This window comes from Choristoneura fumiferana, chromosome 29, assembly GCF_025370935.1.
Source record: "Choristoneura fumiferana chromosome 29, NRCan_CFum_1, whole genome shotgun sequence".
NCBI lineage: Eukaryota > Metazoa > Arthropoda > Insecta > Lepidoptera > Tortricidae > Choristoneura > Choristoneura fumiferana.
This window is the reverse complement of record NC_133500.1, coordinates 468,645-485,016: the sequence shown is the minus strand read 5'-3', so window position 1 is coordinate 485,016 and position 16,372 is coordinate 468,645. Positions and strand designations below refer to the sequence as shown.

General features: G+C 37.9%; 1 protein-coding gene across 4 annotated transcripts; it reads left to right on the top strand.

Annotated features, from left to right (window-relative positions):
- Nucleotides 1–976: 976 nt before the first annotated feature.
- On the top strand, nucleotides 977–15,739 carry LOC141444186 (serologically defined colon cancer antigen 8 homolog). Of its 4 annotated transcripts, XM_074109655.1 has the most exons (17): nucleotides 978–1,318; nucleotides 1,916–2,027; nucleotides 2,931–3,093; nucleotides 4,539–4,666; nucleotides 5,431–5,601; nucleotides 6,145–6,279; nucleotides 6,818–6,912; nucleotides 7,027–7,183; nucleotides 7,727–7,888; nucleotides 8,411–8,516; nucleotides 9,318–9,451; nucleotides 9,975–10,079; nucleotides 10,592–10,685; nucleotides 11,063–11,180; nucleotides 13,046–13,325; nucleotides 13,793–13,872; nucleotides 14,846–14,935. In XM_074109655.1, exons 1-16 carry the CDS (start codon nucleotides 1,203–1,205, stop codon nucleotides 13,859–13,861), a joined length of 2,145 nt encoding a protein of 714 aa, XP_073965756.1. In that variant the 5' UTR covers nucleotides 978–1,202; the 3' UTR covers nucleotides 13,862–13,872; nucleotides 14,846–14,935. The 4 variants fall into 4 exon arrangements, with proteins under 4 accessions (XP_073965753.1, XP_073965756.1, XP_073965752.1 ...); XM_074109651.1 differs by lacking the exon at nucleotides 13,046–13,325 and having other exon boundaries at nucleotides 979–1,318; nucleotides 14,846–15,739; XM_074109652.1 differs by lacking the exons at nucleotides 11,063–11,180; nucleotides 13,046–13,325; nucleotides 13,793–13,872; nucleotides 14,846–14,935 and adding an exon at nucleotides 11,629–12,856 and having other exon boundaries at nucleotides 977–1,318.
- Nucleotides 15,740–16,372: the final 633 nt, after the last annotated feature.

Sequence of the window (16,372 nt, the reverse complement as noted above, 5' to 3'; positions counted from 1 at the left end):
CAGTTACCCGTTTCGGGCGTACAATATTGATTAAGAATATTCGCTGCGTGCGAAGGACTAGGTGGGGGTAATGAAATCTATCGCAGGGCTCAAAGTGGTCAAAAGTCTCATATGAATTTGTCATTAACAAAGCAATTTGTGTAGACTTAACTTCCTAATTTTAGTAATAGATGTTTGTCTTCTTGAATTATTGAACACAGTCCCGGTTTTGTTCTTAATTCCTCTACATCCCGGACATGTCCAGCAGATACCAACAATTTTCCTTTTGAAACGGTTTGTGGTTGAAATTTTATTTTTTTAATTTAATATGATTGAGTAATACACACAAAACCGGTCGTCAAAATAATACGGATTTTGATCTGAAAACGACATTTAATTTATTACTAGCGATACAAGAACAATTATATATGATTACTATTATTTAAAGAAACCATTAAAGTAACTTCGTGAAAGGTTTGATTTTTGTCACAATGCCGCAATGAAATTTCAAAACGTCAAACTTGTATGCGCTGATGTTAGCCAATAATTAATTTGAAAGAATATAACTTTAATACTAAATGGCTAATTATGTTGTTCTATAATACTCTTTTAAGTTATAGAATACCTACTTTATCCAAAACCCAGTTTTTGAGCCTCCGCTTAAATATATCCCCTTCCAACATCTTTAAATCAACTGGGAGGTCGTTAAAAATACTAATAGCTGATACATAGGTTAATTACTTAACTAAGTACCACATATATATGAGTAATGATGCGATATTTACCTTAGATTTTATTTTATTTACCGTATTTATTTACTTTTAATCTTACTTTAAAAATACAAAGTCTGCATATTTGGTTTCAAAAATTACCCCGAGCTCTTGGCCTAGATCATCATGAAGACAAGTTTTCCGTTCGATCGAGATGGCTATATCGACAATTCATACTAGCGCGAACGAGACAAAACACAGGAAGCATCGAAACTTCTTTTAAAACCATTCCTTTTTCTACGGCAGCGCGTCGACGACGCGTGTTCGAGATGCATTCTAAATTTGAAATCAAAGCTTATTCGTAATTTCGCGGGCTCATAAAAAGTGTCATTGAGATTGCATAAATTAAAAATTAATTATTTAAATCTGTGTGAATATACGGATCAAATTCAAACTTTCAATATTTTTTTAATTCTGTTTCAATTGAAGTACAGTTGTACGTAATTAGCAGTGATGGGTTCTACAAGTTATTTGACGAAACCCAAGATGACTGCGTATAGAGCTAAGAGCGGCTCAAGTGTCGGTTCTGACAAGGAAATCAACGGAAAACTAAGGCGAAATAAAGTTAGGCAAGTAACTTTTTGTGAATGAAAGTTTTTTTGGAGTCACTGAAATAAATTCAGTTAAATATTTAAATAGGTATCTTATTTATTTCTTGTTTTATCTAAAAAAATATATGTTAGGTACAAGGAAATTAATATAAACATAATATGCATGTAAAAATGTTTTTAGCTAACGTTCAAACCAATAAATAAACCAATATACCATAATACCTTCAAAAAACTAGTGACAAAATATCGGCTCTACATATATAAGCCTACGAGATACCTAACTTATCTTTTAGTGTCAAACCACTTAAAGCCTTAATTAGTAACGCCAAAACCATCGTACGATAATTAATTCATCCATTCCACTACAGGTACTGGTATCTAATACCTTGTTTACCGTAACAACCGTTACCATGGTGCCGTGTAATCAATACCAAATCCGAAACCAAAAACCATTGCACACAAAATCCTGGCGCAATGCGCAACCCTACGCGTTCCAATTTCAAAATTATTTTATTCTTTTCTTTTTAAAAATGAGTTTGTTCTACTTTAGGAATTAAGTGTTAAGATTTGAAATGTTTTGTTGTTAGCAATGAGTTATCCGTATTTTTCGTACAGAAGGCCCAAGCTGGATTATGGATTGAAGAGAGTGCCCGATTACACTGAGCTCGCTTACAAGGAGGCTGTGTCTAAATTGAGATACTTTCTATCTGGAAACTATGTGCCTAGCGTAAGTGAAATTTTAATTATAATTCAATAATTAATTACTCAGACAACTCTTTTTTTTCAATAAAATTTGTAAAATTAAAAGTACCTAATATCGGAATCATCATTTCTCTATTTTTAGTATGCTTAATGCCTGAACTAGTCCGTCACTTTCTATGCTAGTGTTTCTGAGCCTATTTATAAGGTTAAATTAAAAAATAGGTAACACCGTACGCTACCTGCTAGATCTGTTTGAAGTCAATGCCTTAGAACGAGCTAACAGGAGTAAGCCTTGGTCATATTGTGCTTGGTACCAAATTCAAACTGATCAAACTAAAACTCACATTTATTGACATAAAAAAGACACTACATCACAACATAAACACAGTAAAAACATAAATAGAAGAAGAGAGAAAAATTAGAGACGTTGTGCTGTAGTGTGATGCCAAAAGGACTCAGCTCAGCATGGGCCGTAGCCCTGTAACCAGAGCTGCAGCGCTGGTTTTCAGCTGAACCCCGGTGAGTGTGCACCCCACCCACGTAACTGAATACAGCAGCATACGGTGCATAGCGGGTAGCATACGGTGTTTAGCTATTATTTGCTTTTTTTTGTTTTCTTTGTGGTTTTTTGGAGTCAGTTAATTTTTTTCATGTCTATTACTTGCTTTTTGGTAGGTCAGGGTTTGTAACTAATCTAAGTTACAGTAGTTAATTGTTAAATGCTCGACACCTTTAATCCAAGTGCAGGAACGTTAATTGTTCCGGTAGTTCTAGGTCTAAATACATTGTATTCCTGTTTCTAAGTTTTCAGGCAAAGAAACTTTAAGGAAAAAACCTTTGGTGCTTAAGTTAGGGATACTTACTTTCAATTCGAAATCAATAGGTACTCTAAAATAACCTTATAGATAATTATTATTCTCACATACAGATCCGCAGTTACGGCGGCTCTCCGTCCATCAAGAACCTGGACGAGTCCGACCAGGACTTGGACAAGAAGTACCTGGACAAGCCGCGGCCACGCCTCACCGCCAAATACGCTTCGCTGTATGCTGACAGTCTGAACAACTACAGCTCGCCACATATCAATACAGGTGTGTAGTAGACAATAGGCATCATCATCATCAGCCGGAAGACGTCCACTGCTGAACAAAGGCCTCCCCCTGGAACGCCACAATGAACGACAACTCGCCGCTTGCATCCACCTGTTGTCACGGAGTAGTGACCGGGGGAGTTGGTGGTGGAATGAAGAAGAGGCAGGAGAAGGCAGACCAGTAATATTTATTTAAGAAAAACTATAAAGTGCACGTTTCCGTGCCCAGTTCTTTATTTTATACAATTCAATAATACTGAAGTCCAGCAGTAACAAGCTTAGGAACTTTAGGAACTTCACTAACACACTGCACAACTATTGGAACTACTGTAGAAGGAAATAAACCTACCTTAGTATATGAGTAGTAAATAATGAGCTAGTTAAGGAGTTTAAGGAAATTTATAGGATCTGTTCAGCTCGGAGGCTCTGACCCTTGGCTTGGATACCTTGACGTAAATCGAACAGGTGTGAAATTTAGAAAAGGTAATTTGAATTTAAATGTTATTTTTTAGAATGTGTGCTAAACCAGACAGTCCAAAGAGTTAGGAAGAAACGAGTTGTACCACACCTCGTTACACGGCTACCCGCAAGTCCCACGATGCCGTCGTCAGTCCACACAGTGGGAGGCCCGCTAACGCTTCGTCTTCCGGACATAGGCTTGCATGGGGTCAATACGTACGAGGATCGGAGGTCGTACCAGGGTAGACTAGACTGGGCGCTAGACTGCGGCGCGCAGCTGATCCAATGGGTAAAACCGATTCTGAAGATTCAAAAGAGTCAATTCATTTAGATCCGAATCTCTTATCGGCTATTTAGAAAGCTTATCGACTCCGAAAAGTTACTAACGCCGACTAGCCTATTGGAGCGGCTCGTGGAGTAGGGAACTAATTTGTAGGCACCTAATGTAGGTACTTACTACTTATACAAATCGAAAAATTACGTTCTAAGCGTAATCCGCAAAAAAGGTCCTTGTGTTTTACTTTGGGTTTTATTTAGGGGGTTGCAACCAAGTTAGCCCGCATCATACGACACTGCTTACGAGCAAGTGCGATAAAACATATTTTGTGTTACTGAATAAAACGAAAATATTTGGTACCCCTAGTTTCTTTTTGGTCAGGCGTCCTGACCTGAGTTATCTGGCTACACCACTGATTCAATGATCAGTCCAAGGTCGGATTCATTATAGCCAGGAGTGGGGGATCACATGGCCAAATTCTAGTTACTTTTTCGCAAATAAAACATTGAAACTTCTTTATCGTACCTATAAAATAACATTAATGAAATACAAACTTGATTGTCCTCATTTGTAACCAGAAAGATTTTATTAATAAAAAAATATCTACGAGTACTGTTGTCCTTCACCCAGCTCAGAGCCCGGGGGGGGGGGGCGTCGTGACCCCACAATCCCTCCCTGGAACCACCCTTGGATCAGTCTAATCTGTTTAGTTCCAGTGCCGCCCCCCACCACGGCGCCCGCGGACCTGACCGGCGGCACCAACCCTGATGTGGTCCACTTCATTCAGAAGCAGGAGGAGTACATAGAACAGTTGGAACGGGAGAGCCAATATTGCAGGGTATATCACAATACAACTTAAACTGCTATGAATAAAGGCATTTGCTCTTGCGCTAGTAACCTACTTATACTTACAACCATTCTGTAAGTAGTTCCTTGATATGCTCCTTCGCAAAATAACATCTTAATTAATCAATTATTTAAACGATACAAAAAAAAATGCTTTAAGTAAGTACCTACTTGAAGTAGACATGCAGGATAGATAATGCGGAAATAGAAATACATTCGCACCGGTATCACCATCATTAAGATAATAATAAAAAAATCCTAATCTTCATAAATGATTTAATTTTCAATAGGTAAAGGTGGTTTCCACCGGCGAAGCGAGACGAGACGAGGCGAGACGAGAATTGTATGGCAGCGCCCGCGGCGGCCCGCGGCGGCTCGCGGCGGGCGCGCGAGAATGCATCCAAATTTCAATTCTCGTCTCGCCTCGTCTCGTCTTGCCTCGCCGGTGGAAAATCGCCATAACACACAATGCACAGAAGTGAATTTAACGTCTCTCAGTAAAGTAAATGCGTAAATTTAACTTTACCAGAGGCCAAAAATATTATCAAACGCACTTGCAATCACAACGGTTTTCACCACTTTTTTCTCTTAGGTAAACAGCTTAGGATAAGAATGTGCGTAGAAAATGACGGTGAATGCTATCAAGAGCGTCCAAACACTAGACGACATAGACATAAGTCGCCAATGGTCAAGAAATTTACCGACATTTGCAGTATTTGCGACATACCTTATGAAAAGAATGTTATTACTTTTTAGGACGAGCTCAACAACCTCCTTGGAAAGGTCAAGGAGGTTATCTCAGAAAATGAACATCTCCACGAAGCTCAGAAGAACAAGTTAATCTCGCGGATGTTTCATTCTCATGGGTCGGAAACCGATGATCTTGACGATGTTGGAGACAGTACCGGCCTGGACAGCGACCATAAGGTAAATTCTTGTCTTTATCATTATTTGCATCCCACTAGGTGGATCGACGATATCGCTAGAGTGGCAGACAACCGGTGGCAAGTTAACATTTATTGTGGCATTCTAAGAGACGCCCTCGTTCAGGAGTAGATGAGTTAGGTATTGATAATGATGAGTTTATTTGAGCACATGACGTTCTCTGCTCTGCTTCTACTGAAAAAGGATAATTAGCTTACAGACCTTATTGAAGCTATTTATTATTGACAGAGGTACATATATTTAAACTTGTTTCAAAGGTTTTGTTTACATTTACATTAAATCAATACGATCTGGAAGAGTAAAAAAGCAACATATAACTATGAAGCATAAAACTGATCCCATAGAAGATCAGATTATGATAATAAAATAAAGATTCAAGTTAAATGAAAACCAGAAGTAGGTCAACATGACAAAGTCAATAACAACTCTAACAAACTTTATGCACGAGAGCATAAAATATCCACCAAAGTTTGGAAGCCCTTCCAAGTAAGGCTCATAAATTTACCAAATGAGTACCATTTTCAGGCCACTGTAACCAAGACACGCAAGGCCAGAGTTCGGGGTCCTAGGCTTGAAGGGCCTAATATAGTCTTCGAGTCACGCATAGCCGAGCTCGAGGCGCAGTTGACTCAGGCTAATATCGACCTAAAGAAGATTCAGGTAAAACTGCATGCATATAAAGAATGAAGATCAAGAAATGAATATACTAACATATTTGCATTGTTTTCGATGCCATAAATAATTGTGATTATGCATGGAAATTTTAACATTTACATGCTTTCTGTCATCATGATATCACAAAAAAAATGCCAAAATTTATGGAAGGCGTATGTGGTTCTCTAGTCCCTACTAAATATATTTCAGGATGAGCCAAACGACGGTTATGACTACATAATATAAAATGATGATTCTTACTTACTGAAATCTACTTTCTTCATTTACTAAATTGCTGCAATGAAAACAATCGTTTGCAAACCTTGTTTTTTAAGGAAAACTGTAACGGCTAAGTTTGATTGAGAATTATTAGAGTATAAATAGCAGCCTTAAGTATTAAATATACCTAAGCTTGGAAAATTCTGTACGAAATATGAAATTCTTAGAAAAATATTACTTGATTTTTTCGTAATGGCTATGGAACCCTATCTTGGGTGTGTCCGATTCGCTCTTGGCCGGTTTTTTTAATATGCTTTCTTTACAGGAAGAAAACAATGAGAACAAACGCAAGTTGGCCTCTGGGCTCGTTGATTCAACCTGCCTTGATGGCTTCAAGCGACAGATCGACAACTTGCAAAGGTATACCATCCAATCGATTTAATTAAATATCATCATTAATGTACGCCAACCGCGTTAAAGTTTTTTCGTATTTCTGAAATTGATTCTTTTTTCCTGTAACCTCCTTCGTGGCAGAGACAAATCTTCGTTGGAGTCTCAGATATCCAAGCTGAAGAATAGTTTAGAGCAGAAGGATGGAGATTTGGAAGGACGCTACAAGCGTGGAGATGTCATCGAGCAGCAGCTAAGAGAGGAGAGGAATAGCTTGGAGAACGAAGTCCGTAGACTTAAGGTAGGAATATTTTGTGTTATCGGTTGAGATTAGCGCCACCCGATTGATGGCTTAGTATTATGCTTTAATCTCCTAAGGCCCAGTGTACATTTTAAACAAATGTCTGAGAAAAACAAAACATGGACAAAGAGAATTTTACTGGAAACCATCAATCACAGAAGGGGATAGGTCTATGATAAATAGGACGCTTGAGACGAAACGACAATTTCTTCTTAAACCTGCTGGAAGAATAAGTAAATAGTCTATAGCCTTTTTTTATTACGAAAGGGAGGAAAATGAGCATGCGGATCATCTGATGGAAAAAGATCATCACCGTTCATGAGTAGTAACAACTCAAGGAGAGACATTGGTCTTTTGCCCGCTTTTAAAGAAAGTTTACTCAAGCCCTTACCTTGAAAGCCCCGATGTCATATTTGTCTAGAAACAATGCTGGCTGACGGAAGTTGTTTCCTCGATTTCACTGTTCGTGACAGGAAGTGCGGAAGGAAACGTACAGGCTAGCAACTTAGTTGACCAGAGTGATAATACCTTCATCAATTGTAGGAGGACTTGGCGTCGGAGCGCGCAAAAATACGCGAGCTGGTAGGCGAGGGCTCCCGTCGCGCCATACAGGAGCGAAGCGCCGCCGAGCAGCGATACAACGCACACTGCGATTCGCTGCAACACGAGCTGGCCGCGCAGTATGATAGCGTGCAGAAACTGCAGGTCAGTCCTAGGGTAAGGCTGCCTGTCCATTGGAGCGGAGCGAGGCAGCGCTAATTAGGCCATGTGGTTGAATATTTTATCGGTATAGCCTCCTGAACCCAAACAAAATAAAATACGCTTCCATAAGAACCGAATGTACTTTTATATAAATAATTTAACCAAGAGTCCTGCCTGAACCTTCTGTCGTTTGTGTTATATTTAAAAGCAAAATTTAGTTCTATATTTAAGCTAAATTTATTTATCACGATGTGAGTACTTAACGTGGGTGTCAGGACTTAACGTGTCTTTTAATTCTTTAGAAAGGATGCAGGCAGGGATCCAAGAGGATAAATAAAATAAGATGATTTAAATATCTTTCCAAACGAAGCGTATAGACGAAGCGTGAAGCGCCTCCCATGTGGTGAACTGACGACATCGTGAGAGTTCCAATGAACGCGTACAGCGTTCTAAGGGGGAGGCCTTTGTTCAGCAGTGGACGTCTTCCGTCTGATGATGATGATGATAAAAATGTCTATCCCTCAGTTGGACCTGGAACGACAGCGGCGCGAGGAAAATGACCTCAAGCGCGAATTGTCCATGAAGAATTCGGCCATCGAGGAGCTGAAGATGGAACTGAAGAGCAAGATAGGTATATTTGAGACACTGCAATTAAAATTAAAGAAGTGCATTGGACACTTTATTTTTTTGTCACCGACAACAATATTAGACACAATGGAGTACTCAGGTTTCTATAGTCCCAAGCCGTCATCAATAGTTCAAACCTCGTAAGGTTCATCGTGCATTTTCTATTGGATTAGGCTGCGATGAACCTCCTAGATGACTTTAGCACTTCCGTAATTTTCGAAATGTTAAAAAGTCCGTTTGGACTATTGATGAACGCTGGGACTATAGAAACCTGAGTACATAGTTATTCTATTCTTTTTGGTATTTGTCACTTTAAAACGTAATCCGAGCATGACTGCTATTAACGCCATCGGTGGTGTGCCAGCTAGTAGGTGAATATTATCGACTGTCAAACGAAAATGTTAAATGAGTTAAGTAGTAACTAATTATCCCATTAAGTAAATCAAGCACAAAATACTTACATATGAAAACTGCCAATCATAATGTCGTCAACATAATACGTCAACGAATAGACCAGTGGATCAATTGATTGTATCTGGCCTCTAAACTCAAATTAAAAACAAAAGATTCTCCAGATTTATCGTAATTAAAATTATTTATTGCGTTTATCGAAATAAGTTTCCATCTCCTACTAAAAGATACTTCAGGACGTCCAGAGCTCAAATCCTTATCAGAAAAGCTTTTTCGAGAAGCTGCAGGAAGCAAAGCCGAATAAAATCAAACTACTCTGATTTCTTGCTTATATAAGATTTGGTTATATAAGTTTCTTGGGAATGTTGAATAAATAGGGATTTTGTTTGGACAGCATCGCTACAAGCAGACTTGAACCAAGGGCATGCTGAAAAAGCTTCTCAGGAAGAAGAGCTGGCGAGTGCGCGTCTCACCATCGAGCGGCATCAGCGTCAAGCCAAGCATGAGGCTAATCGCCTTAATTCAGAGGTAATATTCAGCATCATTATTATCATTAAACATTTTTTTTTACATCGCCATCTTCATCATTAACGATATCACCATCATAACAATCTATGCAATCATAACCACAAATACCACAATTATCTTTCTTATAACCTGCGTGATTATTATTAAAAACAATACACAAACAACAAACAATAAGGCTAACAATAAAGTCAAAAGCCTTATTGCTAGCTTCTGTAAGTTGAACAACATAAGATCAACTAAACTTTTCAAACATATCGAGTACATACAGTACAGCCAGAATGTTAATGACGCTCGGGACTCGGCGATTTTCTACATTTTCCTGAAGATTCAAATGAGAAAGAAAAAGTAAACCGATATTTTGTTTCGAGTTCAGAACGACATGAGCCATCTATACTTACTTCCTTATATCTTGTCGACATCATTAATATGCTAAATTTCAGCTTGCTATGGCCAAAGTATGAGCCGGGCTTTGATGAGTCAGCCTTTATGGCTTTACCTTTTTTAATTTACAATAATATTCCAGATCCAATCGCTGCGTCAGCGTCTGGACCGCGCTGACGCTGACCTGGTGCACTCCCGCCGGGAAAACCTGCGCCTTACCGAGCAGATCGCTACTCTAGAGAAGGAGGTACACTTGTAAACTCTTAAATAAAGTAGACGCAGGGGGGCTTCTATAAAATTCGAAAAACGAAGTTCGTGTCGTATTAAATAATATAAGCGACAGCGGGATGGCAAGATTATGAAGTTCGAATTTTGCACTTTGTAAGAGGTATAGGAGACATTGTTCCTAAGGATTATCAAACGTCAAGTTTCTGTAACATATGTGTCAAAAACAAACATAAGCTCATAACATCACACAAATACAGACGTTCGTGAGACGTTCAATAAGTAAAGTTACGCTTCTAGTTTCAATAGATGCTAGTAATGAACAATAGATGGAACAACTGCAGGGTAAAAAAATCAGCGAAACTGATTATACTCATCTAATACGTAATTTTGGTTAAATATAAGCCAAGTTTAGTTTGTTTTTTTTGGTAATTTGTCGTTTATTTTAATCTAGTGGTGTGTAACGAATATTATCCAACTAACATTACCTTGACAACTTCATTCTTAACATAATACAAACTCTTAATTTCACAGTTAAATATGAAGAGCCTCACTCCGAACTCTCCTGAGAAAAACAATAAAGAGAAAGAGATGTCTTCCATGCTGGAATCCATAGAGAATAAGCATGGTAAGTTACTCTATCATTGGGCTCTTCTGCCTTTTCCAAATCTTTTCCTTGTACCGTTGGGTATTCAGCTAATGGGTAAACTATTGATGTTTTGAAATTAACCTGATCTGGCATTTCAATTCTTTTTTCCATAACTTCAAAACATTCATATTTTACCCTTTCATCTTTATGCATGTTTATTGTATCATGAAAGGGCTTGACTTCAATAGTTTATTCATCAGATTGTTCTATAAAACCAAATTCATGTTCTTCCCCCTGTACAGCTATTTCTTTAGTCACACCTGAAACGACAAAGTTCTATTTGACACTATGATAGTTTGCGCTGGCACCTTTGTAAAATAAATTTCAAAGTTAAGTTGGAACATTTGGTCCCACAGCTAAAACGGTAGCCGAGTTGGAGTCCATGATTCATTCACAAAACAGTCTGATGGAGAAACTCACCGGAGAATGTCGTTCGCTCACTGACAAGCTAGACGACGCAAACCGTAGGCACAAGTACGACCTATTTTAAAATCTAAATGCATGCATACGAGTATCACTTTAAATTTAAACATTTTGGCTGATCCAAACTGATAGAGCCTCTTGTCATTTTTGAAAAGTATGCGAACTGACAAAATGACAGTAAAGAATACGGCACATTTCCAATACATTGCGTGTGATGTCAGTTCCACAGGACGGTAAGCGCATCGCCGAGCAATGAGTAAACAAATTGCTCAGCACGCCACCCGGTCGTGCGTCTATTCTATCTAGTTATGGCCAGTCGTGACGGTTTAATTACAGATCATTAGAGAAGGTTAGGTGTAAACGAGTAATTATTTGTTTATGATCTGCTTTTCAGTTTGGATTGGTTCTGAATTCAATGCACTTTAAAATTTCTCACATTATCATTACCCATTAAATTTGAAATGTTTCTAACGTCGTGCTGTGTTTTTATTGGTGGCAGGCAGAGCGCAGTGTCGCAGCCGTGCAGACGAACCAATCAGAACACAGCGCGACCGCTCAAGCTCCCGCGACCAACCTATCGTGAGTCGCCGTTCCAAGCGCCGCTCAGGAAAAGAGTCCGATTCGTCGAATAATTACGCGCCGATCACCATAGGCCCGTTAACGACCAATCAGGATCTCGAAAACGAGAGAGGGGAAAAGATATACAACTTGCCGCTTATGATTCAACAACCCTTTTTACGAGAGAAAAAGGAGCCAATCAAAGTTGATATCAGCGTCAAATTAATACCTAAGCCAAGAAAAAAAGATAAGAAAAAACGGGAAGCAGTTGTTGAAGAAATAGAGCCTGATGCCAAAGGTGTTAAAAATACTTTCAGCATGGAAGTCACTGACGGTGATATTCAAGTTTTAAAGGAGACCGAAGAAATACTTGAAAGTAAAGTAGAAAGTAGCGATAGTGAGCTTAAAGCTGAAGACAAACAAGAATTTTCTGGAATAGTATCTGATACAAACCAAGTCGATGCTGCACCTAGTCCGTCAGATTTACACGATAAGAAGGAAGATACTGCCGAGATAGTTAGCGAAGCTGGCAAAGTCGATACTGCACCTGTTTCGCCAGATTTACGTGAAGAAGTGAAAGAAGAGTCCATAGCTCTAAACGAAATACCAGAATCAACAAAAAGTGAGATGGAACAAGTGGATAAAGAACCGGAGGGTAATATTGAAAACGAACGAACAACACCACAGATTGAGGAAACGGTAAAATCAGAAAACGATGATGACCAGTTAGAAGTGAATTAGGAAAATTAAAGTATTTCGGAAATAAACACGTATACTATCCGCGACTGAATGTAAACGCGAAAGATATTAGTAGGGTTTGTGCAATTTTAGATGCTTAAGATAGTTATCAAAATATTAGAATTTAAAAAGTTTTATGATTGATTTTTTGGAGTCTTTTTTATTTTTTATTTCAACTCCAAATTTGTTACTTTTACGGGTATCCCATGAAACCATATCGAAAATACAAATTGAGACATGGATGCACAGAAAAACCAGAACTGACTGACTGGCTGTTCCCAACGACGTTGTGACGTTTGTTGTTTATGCGTTTGTCCTAATGAATTATATGTGTGTAATTTTAGAACTTTTAACCTATTTCAACTGTTAAAATTATTTCTTAGACTAGTTGTCCAATGTTGTAACTATTTGAAATTGTTTCTAGAATATTTAATGGGTAATGATAATATTTAATAAAATGCAATTAAAAATGCAAATATTCGTTTAGTTTTTACTGTACTTTTTGCATTTTTATTTTCGATCTTTCTGAGCTGGACTATTTATTGATAGGTAGGTATGCTTATATGTAATTAGAACCAGCTCATTTGGTTTCATAGTTTTCACCATCCTTCATTTTTCAGAGCGGAAAAAACACACTTGCTTTGCAGGAACGCAGAGCTTATGCGAAAACTGCGAAATTTGTGGTGTTCCCATAAAAAATATTGCACCACTGCCATCGCACGAAGCTACACACCACTCAGTGGCTACCCCAATAGCTCTTATGACCTAGATCGCACTTATTATACTTCGACACCATATAAGAGTAGACTTAGACGAGATTATGAGAAAGAAGATTTACTAAGCAAGGACTTTAGCGATTTATCAATCGATAGAATTGATTCTGACGATGATCCCGAGAAGGTAGGCTTGGAGATTGATTTTGTGTCTGTAGATAATGGTGTTGTTGCCAATGTAGAGTTATGTGCAGAGGTTGTGCGTGGTAGTGACATGCATGATTACTTAGAATACATTAAATTGTTTGTTGATAAAATGTAGGCATACTGTTTTGCAAATATCTCTGAAAATTTTAAATTAAAATAAACTTTTTTTACACGAACAGAGGTCAAATGACGAAATAATATAATTAGAAGCTAATTTTAGAACATCAATATTCTGATATTCGAAATCAGACTAACTAGTTAATTATTAATTGATCTATAAAAAATATTTTGCCTAATTCGTTCTTGAATTCATTAAAAGATCAATATTAATACCTATCTAAATATTCATTTGAAAAGTCTTTTGAATATTCTATTTTTCGTAAACCCCCTTTTGAATTAGTAGAGTTTTGCACTAGTGTGTTGTGTGCATCACGAGTTCTGATTCAGGACGGAACTGGCAACTCTGCAGCGTCAAGTAGACAGTCTGGGGCGCTCGCTGCAGTCCGCACCGCCTAGCGCACGTCAAGGTAAGCGTCATCGTTTTCAAAAACTGCATCAATATCTTCATAACTACCCTTTTTAATAAAACCATCGCCATCATCACTAACATTATTGTCAGTTAGATAGCATCCACTTTCGGATATAGTTTTTTCTCAAACAATGCAACTTCAACTAAATCATCTGTTTGCAGTGAGAGGCTTTCCAAAGCTCCGTACTCTGGTAGTTAGTCAATATAATTTTAATAGATAGTTCCCGTTTTTATCGTCATAATTAATAATTATAATAATTAATTTCGAATATCATTCATTAAATAAATCACACTGCATAAAAACTTAGATCTTGTAATTTACTTGTAGAAAATAATGTCTAGAACAGGACAAATGCAAAACCAGCACTTGAGACATAAAAGAATATCAATCGAACGAAACATAACGAAAATTAATGTCACCATTATTTTTATCATTGACCGATCCGATAAAATAACCAAAATTAATGCTGAGTAACCCCAATTTCTCTGAGTTTTTCGAAATTCATGTGTGGAATTACATTTGAAATTTACCACGAGCTTTGCGGTGAAGGAAAACATCGTGAGGAAACCTGCACAAATCTGCGAAGCAATTCAATGGTGTGTGTGAAGTTCCCAACCCGCACTGGGCCCGCGTGGGAACTATGGCCCAAGCCCTCTTGTTCTGAGAGGAGGCCTGTGCCCAGCAGTGGGACGTATACAGGTTGGTATGATGATGATGAACCCCAATTTAATCATGTACCGAGGTAGGGTAAAAATCAAAGGAGGTAATTTTATATCACGTACTTTTTCATCGATAAAACGTATCTTATATACTTAAGTGACGTAATGTTTATTATTAATTTATTTAGAAAATTTCATATCAATTCAATAACAAGTAGGCATCGGGATAGTCATTAATACCTCTAACCTCAGCTAACTAAATCCCACGTAGCCACATAGCACACTTAATAAACAGATAAATAAATTTGCAGCACCAGCCTCGCACTTACCCGCAGCAGACCGAAATGTACCAACAGCAGCCGGTGGCAGACCAGACCATCCCGGAGCTGACTCCCCCGGACACACCAACCAGCCAGAGCTCAGAGACCAAAGAAGACTAAGCAAACAAGCCTCAAGGACATCACTCAAACATCCAGACCCTGTAGAACCAACCGTTGAAGCTAGACATGATGTTATACCTCAAGTTGATGACATTGTAATGGAACACGATGAAATTGTTGGTGATGCACGTGTTGAAAATGAGGAATACGTAGAGATAGGACCCGTGCAACGTAGTCAAGAGGCTTACGAACATGAAGCTGTAGAAGAACCAGTGGCACATAATCAAGAATATGAACATACAGGGCAAGAATACGTAAATTCAGATCAGAATTATGTAGAGAAAACAGAGCCGTATTACGAAGGACAGGAATTACAAAACGAAGGTTACGATCCTAATTATCAACAGAATTATCAGGAAGGCCAATTCGAAAATTATGAACAGTATCCACAGCAGCAATATACGGATCCAAATGCACAGTATACCGAAGGACAGTATGATAACTATGCAACAGATGGCACTTACCAACAAGAGTATGATCCTACACAATTTGCTGAAAATACATTCGCGGAACCTCAGACACAATACAAAGCACAAACCGCACCAGTTGAACAAGAAATAGCACCCACGGATAGCAAAAGGAGTAACTCCCCGGAAAAAGGCCAGAGCTAGCAATCTTAGTTTATGTGCAATAAATTTGTTTCGTTTTTTATTTTACGATGTGTTAGTGATAGTTTGAATTATGTAGTTCGCTTTTGATGTTAGTTCCTTTATATTGTATAGGGACACGATATTTTGCTCAATACACGAAAAATACATACTTAAATGGTTTATTTTATTACTAATTTTGTCTAATTTAAAAATCTCTCACCAGTAATGATTTAAGTAGGTCGTTAGAATTTGTCTACCACCCAACGAAATATATAATTCAAGATATAATACGAATATAAAGAAATAACGGAATTTTAAAATAAACGTTGTGATATATAGGCCGGTATATAATTTCGTAGTATTTTTTTAATCAAACTGCTAAAGCAATTATTCAAATATTTTAATATAATAAAAATGAATCCCTATTTCCCTTGGCCACGTCACGGCTGGATCGATCTCGCCAATTCTTTTTTTGTTGTGTTTGCTATTATCAGGAGAAAGTCCTTATAAAAGAATATTTAGAAAAAAAAAAAAAACTACACCGGGGGCGAAGCCGCGGGCACCAGCTAGTTAAATACATATACCTGAAAACTTAAAAAAAAAACGTAGTGATAGAAGCCCAATAGATAGTATTAAGTAATGTAGTAAGTAGAAGACGACAACCAATCCTGCTGGCTCGTGCTGAGGCACCGCCTTCAAAACTGATCAGTAAAAAAACAATTTCCTAGTTTTTGGAGTCTTTTTATTTCTTGGTTTAATTAATCTAAGATACAATAGGTTAACGTCAACTGCTCGTCATCTTTTACAA